Source organism: Tyto alba, unplaced genomic scaffold (assembly GCF_018691265.1).
Source record: "Tyto alba isolate M040663 unplaced genomic scaffold, T.alba_DEE_v4.0 Super-Scaffold_13, whole genome shotgun sequence".
Taxonomy (NCBI): Eukaryota; Metazoa; Chordata; class Aves; order Strigiformes; family Tytonidae; genus Tyto; species Tyto alba.
The window spans coordinates 44,892,238-44,917,596 of NW_024881275.1; the positions used below are offsets into that span (position 1 = coordinate 44,892,238).

General features: G+C 44.0%; 1 protein-coding gene across 9 annotated transcripts in view; it reads left to right on the forward strand.

Annotated features, from left to right (window-relative positions):
* Positions 1-25,359, forward strand: part of PSD3 (pleckstrin and Sec7 domain containing 3) — a 133,147-nt gene that overhangs the window by 57,136 nt on the left and 50,652 nt on the right. For all 9 annotated transcript variants that reach the window (XM_033009252.2, XM_033009248.2, XM_033009255.2 and 6 more), the window contains one exon: positions 17,331-17,374. In XM_033009252.2, coding sequence (XP_032865143.1) covers positions 17,331-17,374 — 44 coding nt within the window. The remainder of the gene's footprint in view (positions 1-17,330; positions 17,375-25,359) is intronic.

Here is a 25,359-nt window from a genome sequence, read left to right on the forward strand (position 1 = left end):
CCAATAATTTCAGGTATTTAGCAGAGAGAAAGGAGTGAGCATCAGGTGGCTAGCTCTCTCCTCCCCCTGCCGCTGTTTACACAGAGGAAATCACACTAATCGGACTGTGCTATGTACACCCTAGTTGCTCTCATCTGCAGTCGCTGCACTTCTTCCATTTCATGTCTGAGGATCTTTGGCAAGGAATTCCCACCTTCCTACTACTGCTGAATGGAGATGGGAGCTGTGGCAGCATGTCAGAAGGGCCCCAGGAGGGCAGCGTTGACTGCTGGAGCACCCTGTGGCTGTGGTCAGAAGGAGCGGGGTGGAGGGGACCAAGTGTCTCTGCACCCCTAAAGAAGCCAGAGCTTTGCTCAGCTAGAGAGCTTGCTTCCTTGTTTATCCCCCCAAAATGAAGGTTTTCCTGTTAAAAATATTTCTGTTGGGAAAACAGTTCTGGGGCAGCCGTTTATTATCTGTTTGAAATGAAAGATCTGTTACTGAAGGCCCCTTTCAGCTGCTAGGAGACAACAGAGCCTAATCTGGTAGTATAAAAGACAGGGAACACAAGATAAAACCACTAATCCTTGTCTTAAACAGTTGTTTGCAAAAGCATACTTTCACTTTCCAAAGAACCATAGAGCCGTAGTGACTGAAGGGAACATCTGGCCTGTCTTCACTCCCCTCCATCCCGAGTGAGGACCTTCCTGCTGTGATAACCTTTGCTGCCTTTGGCTTGAGATTTTTTGGGTATTGTCGTTTGTCCTGTCTAAAAGTAATAACCAGTTAAAGCATGCCTGTGCAGAACTATGAATTAAACCAGGTTATGATGGTGTGCGCATTGCTTTGGGTCCCACAAACAATGCAGACTTTGCATTCCAGTAACTTGCTTCAATGCATATAAAGAGGAAAATCTGAAATCTGTGCATTTCTCTCAAGTGAAATAAACCCAGGTATTGTGTCGAGAAAAGCAATGTAAGATAATAGCAAGAGCCTAATGCTCTGCACCAGCTCTCTGTCCTTTAGCAGGGGAAGCAGAACTTTAGAAAAGGCTTAAAACATGACATTTTGTAATGGTGATACAGGAATAAAGATTCCTCTGCGTGGTCTAGGGGTGGTATTAGGGATTGCTTATCTCACTAGGAAGCACACATTTCAGAATGGGCCTGTTTCTGCTTTCATGATCCGCATTTCTCTGAATTATTTTCACTCCTCCAAACTTTAATATGTGTGAGTTCTGATTGTTATTCAAAAGATCTCATCTAGCCCACCAGGCTTTTGTACCAGCAAGGAGTGAAACCCAAGCAGAGTCAGCTAAGAATTTCCATTACTACTAGCTGCAATTACGTGGCTCAATACCAGGCTTCTAATGAATGTTTGCAGGGTTAATTTTCATCTGTGGAGGCAAGGTCTCTGTGGTGACTTGTCCAGGTTGATCAGGCAAGTGAATCATTTGATGTTTAGCTTCTCCAGTCTGTCAGATAGCCAAGGCTGTCAGTTGTCCCCTGGTTTAACTGAAATGCTTAGCAGCTCTTGAGGATGAATGTCACCATTCAGAGCTTCCCATTTCTTGTGCTGTCAGTATGGAGGATACAGACTGGTAGTCTCCAGGAATGATGTGACATGCCACTTTAAAGGAGGAATTTTAAGCTCTTTTCGAGCTGGGAAATCTCTAATACAATGTCACACATACATTTTGGTCCCTATGACATATTACTCCCACCTCCATGTAGGTAGAAAACAAATTCTGAAAAACATTCTTTGATCTTCCACCCACTGATCTGCTTGAAATTTAAGTTCTGTGCTGCAACTCAAGGGAAGGAGGAGTAGGAATATAATTTATACCATATTTAAAAAAAAAAAAAAAAAAAGAGGAGAAAACGTTACTTGTACTGATTTTAGAATTATTGCTGTATAAATCTTTGGTACTCCTTCCGTCTGTTTGTCACCACACTTCAAATGACATTGGACGCTTTTCTCTCTGACCCAGTTACACTGTTTTCTTTAAAGCGGGAGCGCTAGGTTTCTCCTTAAATTTTGATTTTTTTTTTTTTTTTCTTTGACTCCTTTCCTTTGATGTTAAATGGACCATTTAGATTCCTTCAGAGGTCATGCTTCCTTGGGTGATGAATTATTCATAAGCTCCTAGTACAAACATGGGGCAAATCCAAGCCACCGATTTTCTGCCCTGCTGACATATAGGTTCTGGCAGGAGTCGTGAGGGTTAGGAATGATTTCTTCTGCTTTTGAGGCAAGACAGCTGGACATCACTCCATAGGTACATACATTTGAGGAGGAAAGGGATGTCAAAGGTTACGCCTCTTTTCCCCACTAGAGCTGCTCCTTCCATGGTGTAATGCCTGCAAGTGCAGGCAACACCCATGTGAAACCTGTGTAATTCTCAGTGTCCTCAATTCCTTTTCTCCTTCCTTTTCCCCCCTCCCCTTTCTCCTTTTCCCCTTTCCCCTTTCTCTTGCCTTTCTCCCCCTGTCCGCCGCCCTCCCCCCCCCCCCCCCCCCCCCCCCCACTTCTTTTTGTTGTTATTGTGTTTGCTGTCTGAATCAGAGGGAAGTGTTGAAGGCTAGTTGTTTTTCTTTTTTTATGCACATCTCTGGGGGAATGCTGGGTGGTAAGGGGTTTATTTCAGTGTTGACTTTAAGCACGCACAGTGGTAGTGATTGTTTGCAGCTCATCTGAGAGAGTTGGTAGGCTTTGCACCAGTGCTTGGTTCACCTCCCTAGGGGTTTCTGTCACAGCCATGCAGAATGTTGGGGTTTTGGTGCTTTTATGTGTTTGTTCAAGGTTTCTTCTGTTTTCTGTAGCTATGTTTGTCAGCTTTGACCTAAGGAACTTGGTGGTCCGTGTTAGGTGGTGTCTACTATATGGCTCACTTAATTTATGTCAGCTCAGTTGAAAGTAGATGATAGTTCCTAAAAGGAGGAATGCAAGAGGATAAACTTTTCTCCAGGAGACTATAGTGCCTTGCCAGGAAATGCAACAGCTAGGCTGTGACACAGAGCTGTTTTCAGATATGCTGTGATGAAAATGAAGAAGGGTAGTGGCATCTCTTGATTTGCAATGCTCATCAGGATAAAGGGGGCATGGTTTCTTTACATCCCTGTTATCATCAAAGAGCTTGTTTTCATTCAACCTGTGTCCTCCCACCATTCTCAGCAGGACATTTATTTTAGGAGTGGTTTCTTTTGGCTCACGATGCAGCATGGATCCTAGAGCAGTACAGTGATACCAGGATTGATTTTTGTCTGCCACTAGGCAGTATGGTTTTGTCACTCTGCTTGCTTTTAGGGGCTGACTGATGTAAGTAAAAGTCAGTAGTAAAGACTTTTGTCTATAACCACAAGCCAGCTGGTTGTGGACGTGCTTTCAGCCTGCTTCTCATGTAAAGTAAAACATAAGACTTCTGTTGCCCTCATAGGAGCAATGCTTGTGTTTCCTGGTTCTATGAGTTGATGTTCTTTCTTTCATGGTTGAGGTGGTCTAAAAGGACATGCTTAAGCAGCTACAATAGCCTAGGTAACATTGGATAGCTTTCTGGGCTGTAGTAATCTGACCACTTTCCATTGTAAGGATTACTTTCCATATTGTACGAGAAACAGAGTCATCCCCAGGGATTCCTTCAGAGACTGTAGCACAGGTTTATGTACTACAATATATATCATAAGAAAATGAAAAATTCTTTCTCAAGGACATCAACAGATGGGTTTTGCTGGTAAATTCAGATTGGGATAAACCCCAGCATTTCCATAAATGTCAGGTAATCATGTACTTTGATTGGTGGAGAATAGGAATCTTCCATGGGGAAATCTGGGTGGATAATTTTGGTTAATAATTTTGAAATTTTCTGTCGATATTCATCATTCTCCCACCATACCTGCTGCTACCCTATTAGGGTTCCAGTTGACCTGATTGCTTATGCATGTAGAAACAAAATGGTTGCTCTAGTATTTCTGCTGTTTACAGGGATGGCAGTTGGAGACATTTATATTTAATCTTGATTGTCAGCTCCCCCTGGTCAGCAGACCTCAGAAATCATTATCTTAATATCACAGAAATGTCAGCTCAATAATGTTGCTGTTGATCAGTTGCTGAGCTCTAGTTCTGTAGCCATCATGTATGAGTAGCTTATGCAGCAGAATTAACCTTCCCCTCCCTGTTCATTTTGGGGAGAAGAAAAAAAGAAGGATGAAGGAAGAAGGAAAGCAATTTTATGAAAGATTTAGTGTTGTTCATTTAACAAACAGTATTTAATAGCAGCATTAAATAGTGCTGCTTTTCTGTGCTACACAAATACGTTACTGGATCTTGAGAGTATATTTTAGGTAATTGATGTGTGCGTGTTTACGTATTTTGTTGGTTTTTGTTGGTGGCATTTTTGTCACTGGGATCGGGCTTAAATGATGCTAATGGATTCTTGTGGCTTTGTGTGAGGACATTGGAGTTCTTTAGTCATAATAATATGGTCCTTGGATTTGGTCCCTAAAAGCCAATATTGAATTTCACTTTGAATTCCACAGCTTTTCTTCTTGTGTTGTTGATTTGCTGAATGACATTAGGAGGACCAAGCAAGGACTGAGTACCTTTGGCCTCCCAGGGAAACTTCGCTGGTGGAATGGAGAGATGGGAAGGAGCTGTCCTGGTTCAGGCTGGAATAGAGTTCCTGTTCGTTTTAGTAGCTGGAGGAGTGCTGCAGCACACTGAGACCCCAGGGGCTCTCCAAGTCCTAGTGCCCTCACCTGTGTGAGGCAAGTTGGAATGGCTGCCTGTTTCCTCTGTGGGCGATGTAGTGTGCCACAGTGCCTGTGACAGGTGAAAAGCTTTTGGGTGGCTTTAAAAGGGTGAGATAGAAGGAATAGTAGACTGGTTTTCCCTTCCTGCATCTGTTTTGGCCGAAAGCTTCCAATTCTCCTGCTGGTTTATGGTTTTCTCCTTAGAGGTGCTGGTAGGGAACATCCATAAATAGGGTCACCATCCTTTTGGTTACCGTAGTCGTGTCACTGGGCTTGTTCAGACTAAATATACTGACTATCTGCATTCTGCCCCTTTCCCACTGCCTTTTTTCTGGGCTGTGATCAAGGAGAAGATTATGGCTTCTCGACACACCTGGAGGGCCCCTTGGGTGTGGACAGCTTTGATTATTCTGGTATTGCACAGCCATTTCTGCCCCTCTTCAAGAAAAACCCACCCTTCTATCCCTGTATTTATGTTAACAACCCACTTCTCCCTCAGAAATCCCTGTTGCTCAGTTACATAGAGAAATCAATCCTGTGTGCATGCTAATTTCTAAAATGGTAGGACTTCTCTAATGTTGAAGAGTGCTCTTTCCTCAAAAGAAGACAGTCATTGTGTACATGGGGCTCAGTCAGGGTCAGAAATACAAGATTGTATTATCACTTGCAGATGAAAATCAGGGACACTGATGAAATCTGAGCTGAATCCCTGAGCTGAAGACATTTAAGACTTCAAAAGCATGATCTCAGGAGGCTGTCTTTCGGACAGTATGAGCTGAGAACTGTTTTCCATACTCCATTGGAGGGAAAAGAAAAAAAGGACAAGATGTAGTCTGTCACTGTTGGCATTTTGGACTGCTGCTTAGTTACAGCTGAACCAGACCTGTTCCCTCATGGATTAAGGTTCTTGTCCCGCCTGAGGATCTGCTTACCTCAGCTCAGAGGATGCTAGGTGGAGAACTGCTGCACTTAGGCAGCAGCAATGGTGCTGTGCTGTGGGCAGCAGAAGAGAAATGTTCCTGTGATTCAGTCTAGCTTGTGTTTAATAATGAAATTGCTCTGCGTAATTCACATTGGCCTAGCTCTACGTGTGATATTTAGGGAATATAATTATTTCAGATGTGTTGAGGGTGCTTGGGGAGGTGGCCTTATAAATCTCAGAGAAAGAATAATCTGCTAGGCAGGGGGCTGCTAAGATAGGGAGTGATTTGTGGCCATTTATGTAGCACCTGTCAGGACCTGCTGCTTAGCTCATCTGGAGCTGTTTGATTGCAGTGAAAATTTCCTCCAAGAAGAGATTTTCTTTGAAAAGTTTTTCCACTAACAGTGGATAATTTCAGATGGGTTAAGTAACATAAAACCTTTTCTGTGAAGTGGCACAAGTAACTGAGAGCATGCAATTGCTTGTTGCCAGAGAAGGGTGCTCTGTTCCTTCAGGGAGCCCCTACCAATGACAGGTTTGTGTGAAGAGGTTGGAGCATGTCTGGGATTTGATCTTTATGTGTGAGTTAGGGGTGGGCTTGCTAGACTCAGCTGTGGAAATTAAATGCATTTTGCTTGTTTGCCGGGTGGGAAGAAGTCTGTAGTACCTCAACCAGGACAGAGGCAGGATCTGTGGGGAATCAGATTCTATTTCTTACACCAGGGACAGTTTTTATATTGATATTTAGGTTCCTTGTTCCCTGATCCACTGACCGTTGTCCTTCAGCATGGTCCACACCTATTGCAATCTGTGGGAAGGATTTGCACCTGGAACATCCTTGGTGGTAATATGAGCAAAGGGTGACTGCAGACCGAACGGCTGCTGCGTACTGGGGAGGCAGCAGTGTCTTTTACAAGAAAAAATGCACCTCGGGCTGTAATGTGGCTGTCTAGCCGTTTGTCCACTAAGGACATAAATCCCTTATTGCAAGAGGCTGGGAAGGTGTAAACAAGGGAGAAGCCCACTCAGTTCATCTGCTTACCTACGCGTGGGTGCTGTTGCACACACGACGTAAGGTAAGCAAACTCTTGCTCTGCCTTAACATGGCTCAGCTGACACTGAATGGGACTTGGGCATGAGTTGGGGCTGGAGCCCCTTCACCCAGTTTTTGTCTGCCCAGCGTTTTTCAGCGTGGGACATTCCTGTCGGCATGCCAGGGCAGTGACCCCTCGTCCCTGGCCATGTGTGCAGACTTGCCACTCCCTGCGCATTGTGGTGGGAGTGGGACAAGAGGCTCTGGTGTCCTCCCAGACTGCGACCCCGCTGCTGCTGGCCTTGCCCTGCCTGGTGGGGTGGCCACACAGGTCAGGTTGCTGAACCCAGCGTTAGCCTGTGGTGAGGTCCTCATGCCATGCAGTCTTCCAGCTCCTCGTGCTGCCTCTGCACAATGTGTTTGCCTCTTCTGAATTCAGGATGACGTCCCCATTGTCCACTTCTGCCTTGATGCCTGCCTGAGCTGCTCCTCCTGCCCCAGTGTGTGCCGGCAGCTGCGACAACCCGGTGCTGAGCAGAGCAGATCTCTCTCTCATCAGAGCACGTTGCCATGGCAATGCATAGTCTGCTGTGCTCTGGGTCTCCAGGAGCCAGAAATGATGGTGCTTTTGCAACACTGAGGTAAACATCTCTCTTTTCCCTTATATAGCGCATTCACCCCTGGTAAGAGTGCCGGGTGCCTTTGGCATTGGCCTCCCCTCGCCCCCTGCGTGGGGGGAGAGTGGCTCCAGGAGTGTGCCTGACCCGCAGAGCCAGGCTCCTGTGGGTTGGAGCGGTGCCTCTGGTGTGCGTGGGCCATGACAGTGGCCCCAGGCGGTGTGGGTTTCCTGCAGGGGAGGAACAGGGTGCTGCTCGGGAGCAGCATTGCTTGTGGGGTCAGCCGCTGGAGCGTGTGGTTCACTCACAGAGGGGTACAGCTACAGCTCTCCTGGATGCCGAGGGGGGGTCCCCAGCCACTTGCTCACAGCTCTGCTACTGGTTTGCACTGGTCGTACTGGGAAAGTCATCTCTTTTTCCCTAAGCCCCTTTTCTGCATAAAAGTGGTCTTGCTCTCGCTTGCCCCCTGGGAATGCACCCCAAGGACTCTAGCTCATGAGTGCAAATGCTTAGAGTTGTGGAAATTTGCTGGGGCGTCTCTCTGGGACTTGCCAGGACGTTTTTATGGTGCTGTGGGCTATCACTCATTTCTCCAGTGCTTTAGGAATCCATCTGTATTTCTCAAATCCAGAAGCCTGCAGCTAGGAGGTGATTGAAGATTCTTTTTGTGGTGTCCTTTGTTATTTCAGGCAATAATGAGCATGGCAGGCTGTTGCAGGCAGGGAAGTGTGGCTGTGTGAACTGAAAATGAATCTCTTGCTTGATCTGCTGGCATTTGTTCCAGCATCTTTCTCTCCACCTCTTTTCCTCTAGCTGTTGGTGTGTGTATGAAGGGGGAATTGATGCTGGAGAGGGGAGTGGAGCAGGGGAGGAGATTCTATCAGCCTCTTCTTTCCCCCTCCCCCTCCCCTCCCCGCCCCCCCCTCCCCGCTCCAATCCAGTGACGTGAGCAATGCCTGGAACAATCAGGCTGGCTCCAAACAGTGTGCCTGAAGATGCTGGAGAAAACAGCCTAGTGCGCTTTAAGCAAACACTGACTGCTTGAGCCTGGGCTCTCCAGACATAATCTTTTCCAGTTCCACTGCAGGGGATTGGGAAGTGCATTAGCTTTCTTCTTCCCTATCCCATACGCTCACTTTTGGAAATGATTGGAGTTAACAGTGTTCAGAGCACCAGCAAAGTCCGGGTGAGAGCCACAGGTTCAGTGAAATACTCTCGAGAAGAATCTCTTTGGCGGCAGTCCCATCGGTCCAAATCTATGAAAATCTCCAACTCTTCTGAGTTTTCTACTAAAGAAAGCAAGGTAAATAACTAAATATTAATAGAGTTTCTCTTGGTTAGGATCGGAAGTGGTGATGTTGGAAAGGTTACGCTCTGCAGGAATTAAGGGCTTTGGACAGTCTTCACTGATCACAGGTCAGGTCAGAAAAAAAAATGTCTAGGTTTGAGGAGAGACTTGAAGGTGAAGAAAGTCTGGTGTGTGGTAGTGATCAGGTCTTGGAGGAATGCGCTGTCACTGAGCTTGGTGCAATAGTAAACAGTGAAAACTTGCTAGTGAGGATGCTAATTGGAACTCTGCTCTTGGGAAAGGTGCCGGAGTTGGCAAGTGATGTCTTTGGGATTATCTATTTAATGGGAATGGTTTTCCATAGAAAAATAGGTTTTGTTCCTTCTCTACAGCTCTGTGGCTTAGTAGGTGTGGGTGCTAGGTAAAAATATCGTCTCACTTGCATGCATACATGATTAAATATTGTCATCAACTATTTATTAGGAAGGCATCACTTGTGCATTTATAGGGATACATCGGTGTATTGTAGCGGTTGGTAGCACAGGCTATTCCCAGCTGCTACAGTGGCTGTGTGCAGCCCAGTTAGGTTCCTAGGCAAACAACCATGCAGTATCTCTTCTTTCCTCATTATTCACTCCTGCTCAATAACTAAATGGCACCTGGGAACTCCTGGCAAGAGCTTTAATAGCCGTCTCCCTCCCAAAGGTGCTCTGTGTCTCCAGGGGTTGGATGAACTTTATGCAGTGACCAAATACGTCTCTAATTTCATTCCTCCTCCAAATTGATTCCGCCTTGGGATTAGAAGATATAACCATTTGCAAAGGTATGTTGAATGAGGCTGAAATATTGAGAGTGTCAGCTAAAGGCGTTTAACCATGTCTTGTGTCCGTGTGCGTTCAAACAAGCAGGCACATACATGGATCCTCTTGTACTGAACCTTCCTTAAATCTCCTATTTGTCCTGAGAGAAACCTTCTCTGCTATGGTGAAAAGATCCCAGTGCTGCACAGTAGTTCCTAGCAGATAGCTCTCTGCCAGCTTACAGGTTGTGTGATATTTCAGAGTCTCAACTGCAGACCTTTAATCACAGAGTAGTGCAAATATAAATAAAGTACTTTATTTAGTCCAATTTCTGGAGCCTCCGTTTTGAGGGCCTTGTTGACCATAACTAAGAAATAGTGTACTGCTGAGGTCATGGAAAAGAAATAGCATGGCCATCATTCTTGGGCTGTTGCTGATGCAGTATATGCTACTCCAGCAAATGCCAAAGTAAAGGCTGCATCTTGCAGGTGCTCTGGGACTCTACTCTTGTGATCACTTTCACCCTAGGCATGGGAGTAATTGCATGGTATTCAGTAGGAGGATTTATGCACAAAATGTCTCTGCATATGGCAGAAACTTGGGTCTTTTGACACTGGGTGATTCATTTGATTTATGCAACCCTGTTCCCTCTCCCAGGCATTGTGTCCAGTGTGTATGCATGGTGTAGTGTCCTCAGGGCAGGGACTTTCTCCCAGGGATGTTGTCTGACACAGTTAGCTACTGCAGTAATGAATGCTCTGTGTTCATCCCTCTGTGGGATTCACATTTCTGCCTCCTGAGTGCTGTAGGTGGTTGTGTGAGAGATACCCACTTCTCCTGCATAGCTCAGTAAGTTGTGAAGCATACCGAATCTTTGGTTTTGTTTGTAGTGCTGTTTTCTTATTTCATACAAAGGTATTTGTATCTATGGGGCATTTAAGACCTGTAAAAGCTGTGTTACAGAGGGCTGAGAAGATCCCTGCGTGACACTGATTGATCCTGTGATTTTGGGCAGCCCTGTCTTTCCATATGTCTGTTCTTCTTTCTGTTCTTTGTGTGCCCATCTATTTTGCTATGATGTAACTGATTTAGAGAACGGATTTATATTTGAGGTTTAGCTCTTCTGTACTTTTGTGTTGGTAGAAGAGAGCTGGAAGTTGTTACCAATGCTTAGTGTGGCAAAGGAGGTCTTTTTATCAGTGTAGGTCTGTGTATGTGATTGTACATAAACTCTCATGAAATGTCTTGTTCTAGGCTGGGCTCTCTGGACGGTAGTGCCCTGTAGCTCCCTTCATTCTCAAGCAGGGCTTAATTTGTAGATTTGCCCTCTTCCATATTTCTGTGATGTGTTTTCCTCTTTGTGTTTGGACTGCTTTGTCTTTTACCTGATCCTCATACAAAGTAATTAGAATGCTCAAGACCTGTTTCTGTGACTGCTTCAGCAGACTTAGGGCAGGAGACAGATTTAACCCATTTGTGCCTCAGAAACATACTCCTCTGATATTTTACATTTAACGTGACTCAGCCTGTTTTTCTGAGCTAGAGTATTATATATCCTCATGCTCTAGCCAGTATGAACAAAGCACCAACATGGTGCCTTGCATAGGAGGAGGTCTGCCCACTGACAGCATCAAAGAAGCTGTGTAGCCTGAGGACCCATCATCTCCTTGAAAAACATCAGGTAGTGCTTCTGTGCACACATAGATACACACATGCACCTGTACCTATACAGGCTCTGCTAGGTGATGCATCCCGCGTGTGTATTATAGGCAAATACCACAGCCTCAGGCCAGCACGAGAACCTGCAAAAGGGATACTGAAGGTTGATGTACTGTTGTTCTCTGGAGAGTAGGCTCAAACCCAAGCTGCCTGCAAGGTGAGTCAGAGGACCTTAGGATGGTCTGTGTGACCCAGTGTGCTCAGCAGTCTCTCCTCCTGACAGACTGTTTTCCTGCAGCCATGGACTGAATTGCAGAGTGTCTGTGCCTGTCCTGCCTGCAAATGCACAGGGCCAATAAAACAATTTCTGAAATAGGCTGTGTAGGTGCTCCACTATCAAGAAACACTTCTCTAGCCTTTTCTTTGTTCACTCATGATAATTCAGTATGCTGCCTTTACCAATAACACCGATGAAACACTCTAGGAAGTACAGAACAAATCTTTTCGAGCAACGCCCATGTATCAGTTTTACAGTGGACACATATCTTGTGTGGCATTAATTTCTTGGCTCTTGGAAGCCCCAGCTAACCATACTTTTCTGTTTTATGATGATGTATCTGGCATAATCTTTCCTTCGTTTTTTTTTTTCTTTCTCCCCCTCCCCCCCTTCTCCATACAAACCAGATTTTTAACAGAGGAGTTTCTCTTAGAAATGTTCTCCTCCAGTTGGTGACGCACTTGAAATTCCCTGGGTGAAATGATCTCTTTTCCTTCCCCCTAAAACATTCCTATCAACCCTATCTCCACCCACACCAAAACAACATTCATCGGTTCCATATGCTGCTGAACAGCTCTGTGCTGTTTTATGAATAATGTATGCTGGCTTGTTAGAAGAATGTTTGTTGTACAAACCAGTGGAATTTGAAATTGAGAGCGATATCAGCAGACATGCCATGCCGTGCACTAGCCCACGGGCTTCATAGGGTACTACTCTGGCATCCTCATCAGAAGGGGGAAAACGCAGAAGACATCAGGGGCATGTGGGCTTTGAGCCTGGCAAGGAGCTACAGGCACTCAGTGATCAGAGCCTTTATCCTCGCTTTGCCAGGTGTTACAGATCCGTGCATGAGGACAGGAGAAAATTTCAAGATCTGGGTTTTGGGGGCGGGTGGCAAATAGGAGGTGGTGAAGTAGTATGGATCTATATGCAAGCAACAGTTCTGGGGGAGAGTCAACCTTTGGGTAATTGCCTAAACAGTAAACGGGGAGTAATGTATAACAATGTGTTGCACCACATCCAAACCTGGCAGAAGACGATGACACAGAGACACACCCTGGTCCGAGGGATGGGCATGTTAACACCTGTCAGAACTGCATGCAGACACCTGTGATGTCTGGTATCTGTTGTCTCTGTAACCTGTTTTATTTTTGTAGGGTTCTGCTACTCTTGTTTTAACTCCCTCCAATAAACAACGTATGGTGGGAGCTGGGGCTGGTGCATGGCTGACTGCTGTGGTCCTAGGGACAGAGCTGATAGACTGGTGCTAAATGACTAGGGGATGTGCTGAGCTTCTGACTGAGCATTGCTGACCGCAAAAACTAAGCATTTCTTTGCCCAGAGATGTGACTGGGGCTTCCTTGACTGCCTGGGATCTGCCATGCTGCTACCAGCTAAAGGTGAAGAAGAAATGTCCCTAGTCAGGGCTGCTTCTGACAGTGGCTGCAATGGGAGTGTGGCAGCAGCCTGGGTCAGAGACCACAGTGCATCTGTCCTGGAGGCTGCAAAAGCCACCTGGGGTATCTCCTGTAGTGGTCAGATGGTCATTCCCCCAGTGACAACTCCAGAAATCAGGGTGTAACTGAGTGTGAGCAGAGAGCCTGGGAAACAAAAGCTGGAGAAGGCAGACTGGGTCATTGCTGCTGGCTCTCTGACCTGTTTTGGTTTTGCCTGTTTACCTGCTCATGGCAGGTATTTCTGGCTCCTTCTCCTTTGTGCATGGAGCAGGTATAAGAAATACCTGCAGTGTATTCCTTTCCCTCTTGGCAGGCTTTTGTGAATGGGCTAGTGTGTACAGAAAGTCAGTAATCTGCTTCAAGAGCCAGCCCGATGTTGCCTTTCGAGGGAAGGGTTCTCATAGTGCCCCAAGACCTCTTAAACACCTTGCACTCAGCTGGCCAGGCTTTGAGGACCCTGTGCCAACTTGTTACCTAGATGATTTACCAGGATGAATATCTGGGTAATTTGTTACGTATTTGTCCCCCTGTACACACCTGGTTGTTCCTTTCTTTTGTTCACTGCTTCTTCATGCAGAGGCTGACTCACAGCATAGGCAGCAGGCTCAGAGAGCAGCCTGTTTAAATGGGTCCAATGGTTTGTGCATGTGACAGGGTTTTGAGGGAGGTGAGGGTGGTGAGTGGCCTTTTTTTCTTGGAAGCTTTGTAAAATAAGCAGAAATTTTTAGAGGCACTCCTTGCATAGTTTTGCTTCTCTTTCCAATTGGAATAGAAGTACCAACTGGTGAGAGCTTGTGAAAATCTGGATTTTTAGTTGACGTACCTGCTTACCAAAGGGAAAATAAGGGTGGGATTCAGTAGCTTATTACAGAGTTACAGGTTTCCACTTAAAAAAGAAAGTGTAAGTTTCTTGCCTAGTTATGAACAAATACAAACAAATCACACAAACACATAACAAATCCCATTGTTTTTTTACACTGTAGTCTGCTAAGGGTCAAAGTGGAGCTGTAGGAAACAGCATTGGAGACAAAATAAGGTGTCTATGATGTTGCCTGCTATTCTATTTTATGCAGCAGTTAATTTCTTTTATTCTCCCTTCAAAACTGCATTTGTTTCTCAAGGGATCTTAGAGCAGTGCTGGGCCTCATGTGTGGTGGGCTCAGAGATCAGGAAATTCTCAGAAAGAGGAAAGCTGCAAGAAGTAGGCTTTTGTGGTCTGAGTAATAGATCTTAAGAGTTGAAGCTGTGAAGTCAGACACTGCTGAGTAGTCAGTAGCAGGGGCTTTGGATTCTGCCTACAGTAGCCTTAGGTGCCAAAAGAGATAGAAGGTGTCTCCCCTTTCCCACTGATACTGGTCCAGCTTGGAAGATGAGACCCATGCCTTATTCTTTCTGGCATGCCCCAGTGTGGTCCAGCCTCCAGTTTTCTGGCTTAGATAGCAAATTTGCCAAGCACTTCCCAGGCTAACAGGTAAGAAGCCGTGACTGTTGCCAAACTGTAAGAGTGCTTTAAATCAGATCTTTTTTTTTTTTTTTTCCTCCCATTTCCCAGAGAGAAAACATGAGTTAATAAAGCCTGTCCTTGCAGCTAGTTTAGTATGGTGAAAGTCATGTCCCTCCCATAATCTCTGATCAGCTTTGTTGCAATTTAGTGAAGCATTTAAGTGCTTGTCTCCAAGTTTGTTTGGTTTAATCATACTCTGGAGAAATGTCTGCTGACAAGAGCTGCTCTATGAATCAGGGCCTTGCGAAACAGCCATGAAATAAGTGATAGAGCAGGTGCTGGGCTGTACATGTCTGCTACTGGTTGCAAAACATGGGAGGAGGAAATCTTTCTTCTCCAGATCATGCGAGAGCCCAGGAGACATCAGGAAAATGTTAAAGCGTAAATTGCTTTGGAGAATGAACATCAAGAAGCTCTAAAAGGCTGGTGAGTCTAGTGGCGAGTGCACAGCCTGGCAGCAGTCTCTGACAGAGGTGGGTCAGGAGCCAGGCATGAGAACCCAAGTACCTTCATCCCTTGAGAGGTCTTCTCACTGAGGACTCACTGAACATGTTCGGTGTGTCTATCAAGCATGTCCTGTGTACATCTGCCTGCACTGTGGATACTCTCTTGGGTTTTCTTTTGCTTTTGCAAATAGCAGAGACTTTCCAAGAGGCTATATTTGATGCTCTGTGGGGGACACTGTATCCTTTGTCAGATGTATGCCATACGACTGAGTTGGTATCTGTTACTCCCTAAAGAAGGAAGATGGAGTCTGGCTCATTAGTAAAGATCAGGACAAACACATGTCTCTTTCCACAAGGCAAAAGCCTGGGGCATTTGTTGTTCCAGTACCAATCTGGAGTGCTGCTTTTGTGTGTCCTGCTCTTTGGCTATAGTGATCCCTAGAGGCTTCCTTAGCAGCAGAGTCCCATTAAAAGCAGTACTGCACAGGGCTAATGTTCATTTTCAGAGGTCATGACCCAATCTTGTAAGCATTTGGGCCAGAGAGCAGCAAAAGGCATTTCTGATACCGCAGTCTGGGTTTTTGCTATGTTTCAAAAGCTCATCCAACCAGCTGGAGAAAAAAACACTGCTTCTGGAAAAATGGGGAGGCAGCTGGAGGAGAAAATGCAGCCTCTTTGCTTTATATTTGGAAGTAGTTTTCTGGCTCAGAATGTAAGAGAATATTTGAATCGTAGGATGAAAAGGACAAGTCAAAGAATAAGAGGGGGGCTTTGGCCAAATCCTTAGAAACATAGTGGCTCCTAATAGAAAATATTGGGTGACCCCAGGGAATCAGTGTCAGCCTCATCATCTGCAGAAAAATGGAGGTGTGTCTAATTCTGCTGTACTGCTGGTTGTGTGGTGGTAGAAATATTAGCCCTTTCTTTTGCCTTCTTCCTGAAGGGTGGTCTTAAAATCTCGTGATAGCTCTCACCTGAAAATTAAGGAGAGTGCCTATAAACTTCCAGCAATGCACTTTTCTTCACCTTGGGCTGTTTGCCTATGGATCAGAGCTCCTTATACAAGTTTGGAGAAGATGGGATATATAGAAATAGACAGTGAAAACTCCAGAATTGGAAATATTTCATCATATTGCTGTGAGTAGCACAGCAAAGCCCTGTTTTGTGGTGGGGACCTCTCTCTGCCAGCTCAGTATGGGTAGGATGTGGGACAATTCCTCCGGGCGGTTGTATCTGTTCTGAGAAGCCTACTTTTATGGTACACTGTAACTAAAAGTTGTTGCATGTGTAGCATCGGCATGAGGTGAGTTGTACCAGTATGTTTGACTTCCTTGTGTATGGTTTAATTGACCCAGATTTTCAAAGATCTGAATATTAAGGATCTTCAAATAGACCGTGTAAGATTCGGAAAGGAGCCAGTGGATCACTGGATGAGCAGTGGAATATGCTCATGGGATTCTCGTTGCAAGTTCAGCTGTGGCATATGCACAAGACTAGTTTCAACTCCTCAGTTTTCCAAATTATTTTTGTTTTGGGTCAGAGTTAAGGCTATTTAAATGCTAATGTTTCTGTTGAGTGTGTTATAGCTATTATAGTATGTGATTTTCAGGCTTGTTCATACTTGATGTGCTACTTTTTGATAATCATGTGCATCAACAGTTCTTCTACACGTTAACATATTTTGAGGCTGTGTAGGAGTTATGTGCCAGCGGGAGTAAATCTAGCTATGTATATAAGGTAAATTACAAATGTGGATTATAAGTGCGAGAATCAGGGACATTCCATACCAAAATACTTCACTTGAGTGAAGTGGCCTATTTGAAGAACTCCATTAGCTTGTAGTAATAGCAGGCATTTATCCATTGTATGCATGCTACTGGAGTCCTGAAATCAGACACACTTATCCAAGTGATGTACCTACTCCCTCTCAAAAGACATCTGTCCCAACTGTCTGACATTCACCCGGGCTTAAGTCAGACTCCAGACCCTTTTCTTTGCAGGCTGGTATCAACAACAGAATTGTGACCTTTGGTGTCAAACCTACTGGCATCTTTCCTATGGCTTGAAAGTGTAATGATGTTAGCAGGCAGCAGTCCAAGACATTGATCTTCAAGCACAAAAGCTGCTTATTGTTCATCTTCTGTTTTGCACTTAGAAACAGAACGTGTTTATGTTTGGGTATATAACTGGGAAAGCATTTCAGGTGTCTGTGAGGCTAACGGGCTTTGGGTGGCTATTCTGGCATAGTTTTAAAGGTAAGCCCATATAGTGAAATCTTGGCCCCATTAAAGTCAGTGACAAAACGATTGCACCGATGATCAGGAATTAAATTGGACCTTCGATTTCAAGGCTGCAGTCTTGTAGCTTTTGCAAATTTAACAGAAATCACAAAATTCAAAAACCTGTTTGAGAAAATTACTGTAATCCCAAACCCTACATTCTGATATTTTTTCCTTAGATGAGATTTCTGCTCAAGACTTTTGTGTTACCATCCTTGACAGCTCACTTGCTGGTATAAATTAGGTAATTTTCCTCAGCATATTAATGTGTGTGTAGCAGGAGTCAAACAATAATCCCATCTCTTTTCCCTCCCTTTGCAGGCCCTCTACAATTCAATCAAGAATGAGAAGCTGGAATGGGCAGTGTAAGTATACTGTGTAGAAATTAGGAGTTTAAAAATAGTACCTATGTAGTAAGCTGTTTATATGTTCTATGTCACTGTCTGAGTGGGCTCCAAAGCCTGTAGAAGATAGCCAGTATATGTAATGAGTTTGTTTTTCTGTTAATGAATGACCTGGCAATACCGCCTCATCTGTTTCTCCAGCAAGAGGAGTTGTTAATGATAGGAGCCAACTGCATTTGTAAGGAAAGAGTCTGTTTGGTTTAGTAGGAAACTTCAGCCTGTAAAGAGAGAAATTAAATCCTCCATTGTTCTATGACTGCATAAATAAAACAGAAGTTGACTTCTCCCTTTATCTTTCAGTACATTGTGTCAGAATAGAAACACACATCTTGGATTGAGTTTCCTGCTGTTGATTTATTGTCTTGCTTTGTCTCCTGATGAACTATGGATAACTTGACAACAACTTAATATGAAAGATGATAAATTGGACAAAGTCTGATATCCCCCTGTCCTTAGCTGCTTTCAACAGGCTAACACTAGTTAACTATGGAAATACTGCAGAAAAGAAAGAGCTTCAATTTCTGATTGTGTTAAATTGACATTTCTCTGTGCTTAGTTTTCATGTGGTCAAGGTATGCCAGCAAAGAGCAGAAGCGTCTGCTTTAGATTTTGCTGTAAAATAAAAGAATGATGTCTTTTATCTATTTTGGCTGTACAAGATGTTTATCTGCATGGATTTACATATCTGAACCTCACCTTCTTGAGAATAACATATGTTTGGGATGCCTGCTCCTGAACCTTTTGTTCCAGAAGTCCTAACAACTGCTACAGGTCTTGCAAGCCCATTGGCTTCTGGTCTTGCTTGTTTTAAGTTCATCATCTGCAAATAAATTTCTTGTCAGGGTGTGCAACCTCATTTACAAGGGCTGCTGGTCCCAACTGGGATTGCAGCCCCAGTTCAGAAGTCTGTTAGATAATGTCAGAGTAGTGAGGAAGGTGCACTGCTCAGAGGAATCACCAATACCATCTCTAATAAGCCTCATAAGAAGCACAGTGGGTCCCAGACTGTGTCTTGGACCTGGAATATGTTGTGTTAATCTTACGTGTCACAACACCAGACCTGTTTGCAAGATGCTCTCTCACAAGTACTTCAGACGTAGCAGAATCCATTATGTGACTTTCTTGATGTCAGAATTTTCTTCTAGCTCTTGCCAAGAGACCATACCTTGTCTAATACACTTGGGCAGCCTCCTGGGGGGGGGTGGGGCTGGCTCATGGCTGGCTCTGCTCCCATGAGTTACAGTCAAGGTGATTTATGAAATAGTTTGCTCCTATACAGGTAGTAACTGCTTCAGCATTTACATAGTCCAGTCTATGTCCCTTGCTAATGAACTGTTTGGGGAAAAATTGCAAGCAGGCTGGAAGAGGAAGAAACCAGAATCCTCCTTAAATGAGGCTTTGGGATCTGGGTGTAAAGCCACCTTGTCCTAGCAAAATGCTCAAAGGAGCCAATGGTCCATTCCAGTCTGAAACTGGTATAGCTGACAGGTGACTGGGACTGATATGACAATTACTTTCCATGCTGAGAAACAAAGCTCATTCTGGGCATAGTCAAAGAGGTTGTGCCTTTACTTTTTGGGCTGAGAGTGCTGTCTGGAAGAGGGAGTATGAAAATGTCTCTCCTCACTTTGACAGAGATGTGTGCCTGGTGTAAGTAATCGCCCCAAGGAGCGCCAGGACTGCCTGAGCTAGAAGGAGGAGGCACATCAATCTCTTGCTCTGCTGTTGTGGTCTTCAGAGAAGGGTGAAAAGGGGACATGGTCAGTTTTGCCATGAGGGGACTGGGGAAGATTCACTCTCCTTTCCAGGGAGTACCCCTTTGCTTCCCGGATGCAGCTGGCAGGGGAAGAAGTGGGAGCTAGGGCAGAGGTGGAAATAGGGCTGCAGAACTCAGCATAAGCTCCCTTGTGATGCTGGCATGTTGAAGGAATGCTTTTCAACCAGCCAGAAACCCTTTGAGGATCTAAGACGTTATTTTTATGAGCTAAGTGACAGTTTAAGAGCTGCTTTGGCAGTACATTATTTGGTGGATTAATGACTAGCAATAAGTCCATAGGCAGGAGAGAGTATCAGTGATTTGTAAGGTGGGGGAAGACTGCTACATAATCCTTATCTTACTAGTTGTGAGCTAGGTGTGTCATCATCCTAAATGGTTTGCTGTCCATTTCCAATAGAATTATAGTCTGATCCAAAGTCCACAGAAAGAAAAAAGGCTGCCATTGATTCCAATTTTGTGGTAAAGAGAAGTGGCACCTTAATCAGCACATGTGTTCCAGAGACTTTTCAGTAGTCTCGCAGTAGTATTCATTTATCCTTTATGAACAGAGAAGCATGAGTACAGCTCTGGAAGAGAGAATTGCATTACAGTTCTTTCTCTGCAGTAATTCCAGGTTCAAGTTCTCCAAAAGGTTAAAAGTGAATCACATACTGTGAGTTGTAAAAGAAACAGACCTGACCTGGAATTTACCCTGAACTGGTCAATGTGGGATCCTGAATGCACACTCCTACTCTGCACTGCACCCTCCAAATCTTTTGGTAACTTTTCACAATAGAACTGCCAGAACACATTCTGCCATTTACTTGGCTTGCCATTTACTTTGTTTGCCATTTCCTCTTGCCTGCCTTGTTGTTCAGTGTCCTGGGAGAAAAGCAGTATGGGAAAACTAACCATCAGAAATACAATTATTCTGTCTTGTGTCCCATTCCATATTTCCTCTCTACTGCTTACAGTTCTAGTTGTTTCCTGTATGTTGGACTGTGGTTCATTTCGTTGAACAGCAAGAGAAGTACTGATCAGTGATCAGGCCCCACTGAAGTCACTGATAAAAGTTCCTACTGACTGCAATGAAGCCACGGACTGTTTCATCCAGTTAGTCCAATGCATACTGTTTTCAGTGTGCTGAGGACACTGAAACCACCCCAGGAGTGCATGTAGCCATGACAATTGTGTCATAATTTCTCATGATGCTTAAATTTCCCTAAAGGACTTCGTATTTCCAGGAGATTTTTTCGTAGTTGAGTGATAAACACTTGTTCTTCAACCCTGACATTACCCATAAGGTGAAATGAACTCAAGATCCTGTGAACATGAGTGGTGAGATTAAGAGTTGGGTTTGTTTAGTTGGAAAAGGGAGCACTGAGGAGGGGGACCTGAGTGTATTTTTTCCAGTGTGTAAAGGCTGTTTCAGAGAAGGGTGTGAATTATTCTTCACACCCATTGTAGATGGGCTTAAATTTGAAACAAGGGGAGTTTGGGTTCAACATTAAAAAAAAAGCTTTCTATCAATAAGCTTTTTAAACCAGGACATACATTTGCTTGGACAAGCTGCGGAAGTGCTTTCACTAGAGCTTTTTGTGAACTGGTCATTTTGTCCAGAATGAGTTAGGAAAAGCGGATCCAGCCTTAGAGGTAAAAAAATGGATTAGTTGACCTGTTAATATCCCACAGTCCCTTTGTCTGTAATATTATGGCCCAGGTTTTTTAGATGTTTCTCATCCTTTGACTTTTCACTGATTGTCATCAGCTTTAAGCTGAAGAAGAAAAATTAATTTGATTTCAAAGGCAGCAGAGCTAAGTATGTTTTGTTAGTATAATGTCTACATGGAAACATGGTGGTGAACATTGTTGTTGTAATATTATGTCTACTTGCTGTTGAAGATGATAGGAATAATGAAATCATCTCAAAATAGGCTGAATGGTGATCTACAATTAACATACGAAATCCCAAAGCGCTTCTTACAAAATTGCAAAAACCAAATGGTTGCATTTGAGCCAGTTGTATCCTGAAAGCTTTCTCTCAGCAGGACAGTGTAGTTTTCAGGAGAATCACTTGTTTTTTGACTAGTTAATGATATAGTTTTCTTTACGGATAAGTTTAGACATGGACATGGTATATTCTTTTTTGTTTTTCCAGACTGCACTGAAAAATTACCTCTTTCCAACGAAACCAAAATAGGTCTTTGAGGCAGTGATGGTGGAAAAGGGCTGCTGCCAAAACCTTCCTGTGTTTCCTGCGGCAAACTGTGACACTGAGTCCAGAGTGGCTATAAAGACATCTGTGCTGAAGCTCACCTTTTTCTAGGTCAAAACAAGAAATCTCTGCCCATTATAATTAACTTCTCATCTCCCAAATTCTAGGATGTTTCCTGTTTGCAACTTCATGGTTGGTTTTAGAGAGGGGTAAGGTGGTAATCACCTAGCTTTCCTTTCTTCTCTTCTCCCTTTGGGAAGGATGCTGAAACTTCTGTCCACTGGTTTCTCAAGTTAATTTCCTAATACAGATACTGTCAGTTCCACAGATTCATATAATTATATGTTACAAATCTGAATATTTTTTAAATGCCTTTTTTAAAGTGGATAAACCCAGCCTTTTGCCATGTCATGTAAGTTTTCTATTTGAACAAATGCAGAGATGAAGCAGACTTTTATAAATGAAGGGCTCGACCATGTCTTTCCAGCTTACTGACTTCAGAGTTTTCCAAGGTAGAGCCTCAAATCAGACCATAGAGTGTACTCTGGTACTGAGACAAACAGATGGTAGTTTTCTCCCAGAAGACAAAGATGGTACTTTCTTCTGTAGGGTCTTTTAGGGGAGATGCGAAAATATATTTCTTCACCAAAATGGCAACATCTGCATTTTTGCTTGTTTTTCAAATCTGCATGTTTAAGAATAAGAGGCAAACTCTTTCTGGTTGTTAGTGATCATGCATTTGGGAAAGAAAACATTGCTGTTTCAGTGCTGTGTCTTCAAGTGATAGAGCAAACGGATCCTGGTTTTGGTGTGCTGGTTCTCATGGGCAGCCAGTGTCCTGGTTGCTGCTCTATCTCCAGTACCCTGCAGAGCAGAGACACTAGTACGTCCCACTTTACATCCATCCCTCTTACAAGAGGGTTCACAGCCATTGGCATCTTTCAGTCATCAGAGAGGGGTCACCAAAGGAATTGCTTCCAGAGCCAGAAATGATCTCCCTCTGCAGATCAAAGACAGAAAATCTCTTAAGATTTCGGCAAAACTAAGTGGACACTCATTATGATGTTTTGCTACTAAAAGGTGTGTTGGAATCAACATGTTTTTTTCTCTCCCAAAGTCAGAAAGATTGTGCTATTTTCTGTACCAAATGGAGAGGCACCAAGCCTGACCATGACAAGGACTTAAGGTCTGCCTGTTTGACACTAGATCCATGACTGAATAGACCTGCACAGAGACACCACCCACTGACTCTTACCCCCACATCACTGGAGGCCTTCATGCTGGGGATGCTACAGGAGTTGAATCATCTGTGAGAGCTGTCTGAGGATGAGGAAGTAGTTGCACCTCCCACAGGCTAGAGTTGCAAAGAAAGACCAGTTTTCAGGTGTATGTGTACAGGGGCCAGCTGGTTTTTCTGCAGCTCTTTCTTCTGAGAACCATATCCTAAAGGCTGGTGAGGAGTAGCTCAAATTGTTACCAAGATGTATCTATTCAGCCAATTTTGGAGGGTATGTAGCAATGACTAATAGCTGAACTGTTTTGCTACTTTGAAACCCCTCCAATTATCCTGCTTTCTTCTTATGCTTGACCACTGAAGCAACACGGAGTATTTGATGAAGTGAGTTTTAGATCCCTTGGCTTTATTTCCACTGGTGTTTCATACTCAAGATCAGAGGAAGATAGAGGCTCCTTATAGTTCTATTTTCTCAGCTGTTCATCCATTTCTCATTCTCTGTAATGAGTGTCCCCCTTGCCTCTCTGGTTCCCTTCACTGCGTCTCACAGACTGGCTTGTGCATCTTGACCTCATGCATCTTGTCAGAACATTCAGCTTTAACAAGTGCTTCAGGCTTCTGAGTCTCAAGGATGTCCCATTTTCAGTGACAGATTAAAGGACCAATTAAAGGTTTGTTCAATGCCACTAGCAGTCATGACAGCAGATGCCATTTTGTCCTTGTCTGCCCTGTCTGCATTTGTCTTTTGAAGAATTTCTGTTTAATAAGCTGCCTCAGAGCTGCTGAGTTTGAGAGGTGTCCAGGATCCCCAGGATTGCTCATCACAACACCTGTGGCTGCTTGGTACATTCCCACAGAACAGTTGATCAATATAAGATAATTCACTCCCATAGCTCCAAAGCAGATAGCTTATTCCAAAAAAATGCTAAGCATTTACTGCAGTAGGTCTCTGCTGACAAGGAGGAATCCACTGTGTCCTTGGCTAAGATCCCAGAATTCACAAGGCATTTCTGTGTGACAAATCAGCCTGAGTGCTTGTGCCCTATGAGAGATTTTCATCTGGATTAGGTGCATCAGGCTTGTGTTGAGAGAATTTGCTCCTGGAATGGACACATATCTAAGAAACATGTGTCACACAATGGTTCGGACTTGCCAGCAGCTAGGAAGTGAGGTAGACACAGGAAGGGAGGGGACAATCAAAATTGACAGAAATTCCTACATTTTTTCCATTGGGAGAGGGCTTCAACCAAAGCATGCATGAAGAAATCCCTATTGCTTTGAGTAACAAAAACATTTTGCAGATCTCTCTGTTCTGGAGTGAGAAAACATGTATCAACAGGCTTAAAGATGCAAGGACTGCTCTCTCTTGCAGGAATCAGGTCTTTAAGTAAAAGTTATGATCTACTTAATAAGGAGACCTTGCAAGACACCATGGAGGTATGGTGCACCACCTTGGCTGTATCTCTACAACTAAATCAAATGTCTGGCAACGGTGTGTGACTCTTAGACTGGGAGTCAATGTGTAGCATCTGTATCCATACTATTAAAAAGTCTTACCCTCCAAAAGAAGATGTTTGCATCTGTACTGCTTGCTGACTGTGCTGATTCCTAAACAGTGTCTTGAAATTGTTTGGGAGTGTGCTGGGCCAAGACCATGCCAAGCACAAAGTCATACGAGATGATCAAAGTCAAATGCCTGGGAACAATCCCTGGCACTGATGAGTTCACTAATACAGCCTCGGTGCCTCTGGATTTGGTTTCCTTGTTGTCAAACCACTCTATTCTTGTATCTCCTCAAACTAAGTTATTCCCCAGAAGACCGTTTCAGCAGAGATCAGGATAACACAGATTGTCATTCTAGCCTGCAGTTCTTGGAGGACATTTCTTTGGATGGTCATTCCCATTAGCAGATATGGTTGCAATATGCCCCAAAAGGCACTTTTAGGACTGATATATGCCTTGCTAATCCTCATTTGATCCACACCTTTAAACGTATGCATGTGACTGGAAGGTCTGCTTGAGCTTGCTCTCTCTGCTCTCTGCTGATCATCTGAGTCCAGTGAGATGCAGCTGTTTGAAGTCCACCTCTGCTATTAGCCATCATTACACTCAAGTGATAATGATTTTTTTTTTCTTAATCAGGTGCTGGTCTTAGGAGAAGCATTACTACCATGACTTTCCAATGACAGCCTTCATCCTCCCTGACAACACCTTTCCCAGTCACTTGGAGGGGAATGTGTGGGGACTTCAGAGGACACAGGGCTGTTCTGTAATCTGACACTAACTCTGGTTCTGCCAGATACGCCATCTACCCAGATTCAGTGGCCTGTTCTCTGCAAATCATCATCCTAGTCTTGTAATGGACACCCTTCGTTTTCAGTGTTGCCTGGTCCATTTTTCCTTTCGACTGTGACAAGCAAAAAGGCATTTATTAGTCAGGCAATGCTTGTGACTTGCTGAAATGGGTTGCATTGTTGTCCCCAAGTGCTGTGTTGAATACATTGCCCTAATAAGTAACATTTTGAGCAGCATTTTGTTTCTAAAATACAGATAACATAATTCACCCAGTGTAGTTTTTATTTTTAAATTAGTACTTTTATGCTAGAATGGAGAGGAAAATAAAGAAAAAGAGGTAGAGTCTGTGTTTTGTATGCTAAGTTAAAGGGTAAGCCACAGTGATCTGTAGTAATCTAATTCTTTTCATCTACCTGTGAACTCGTGAAGAAACTGGAGATTTTTCA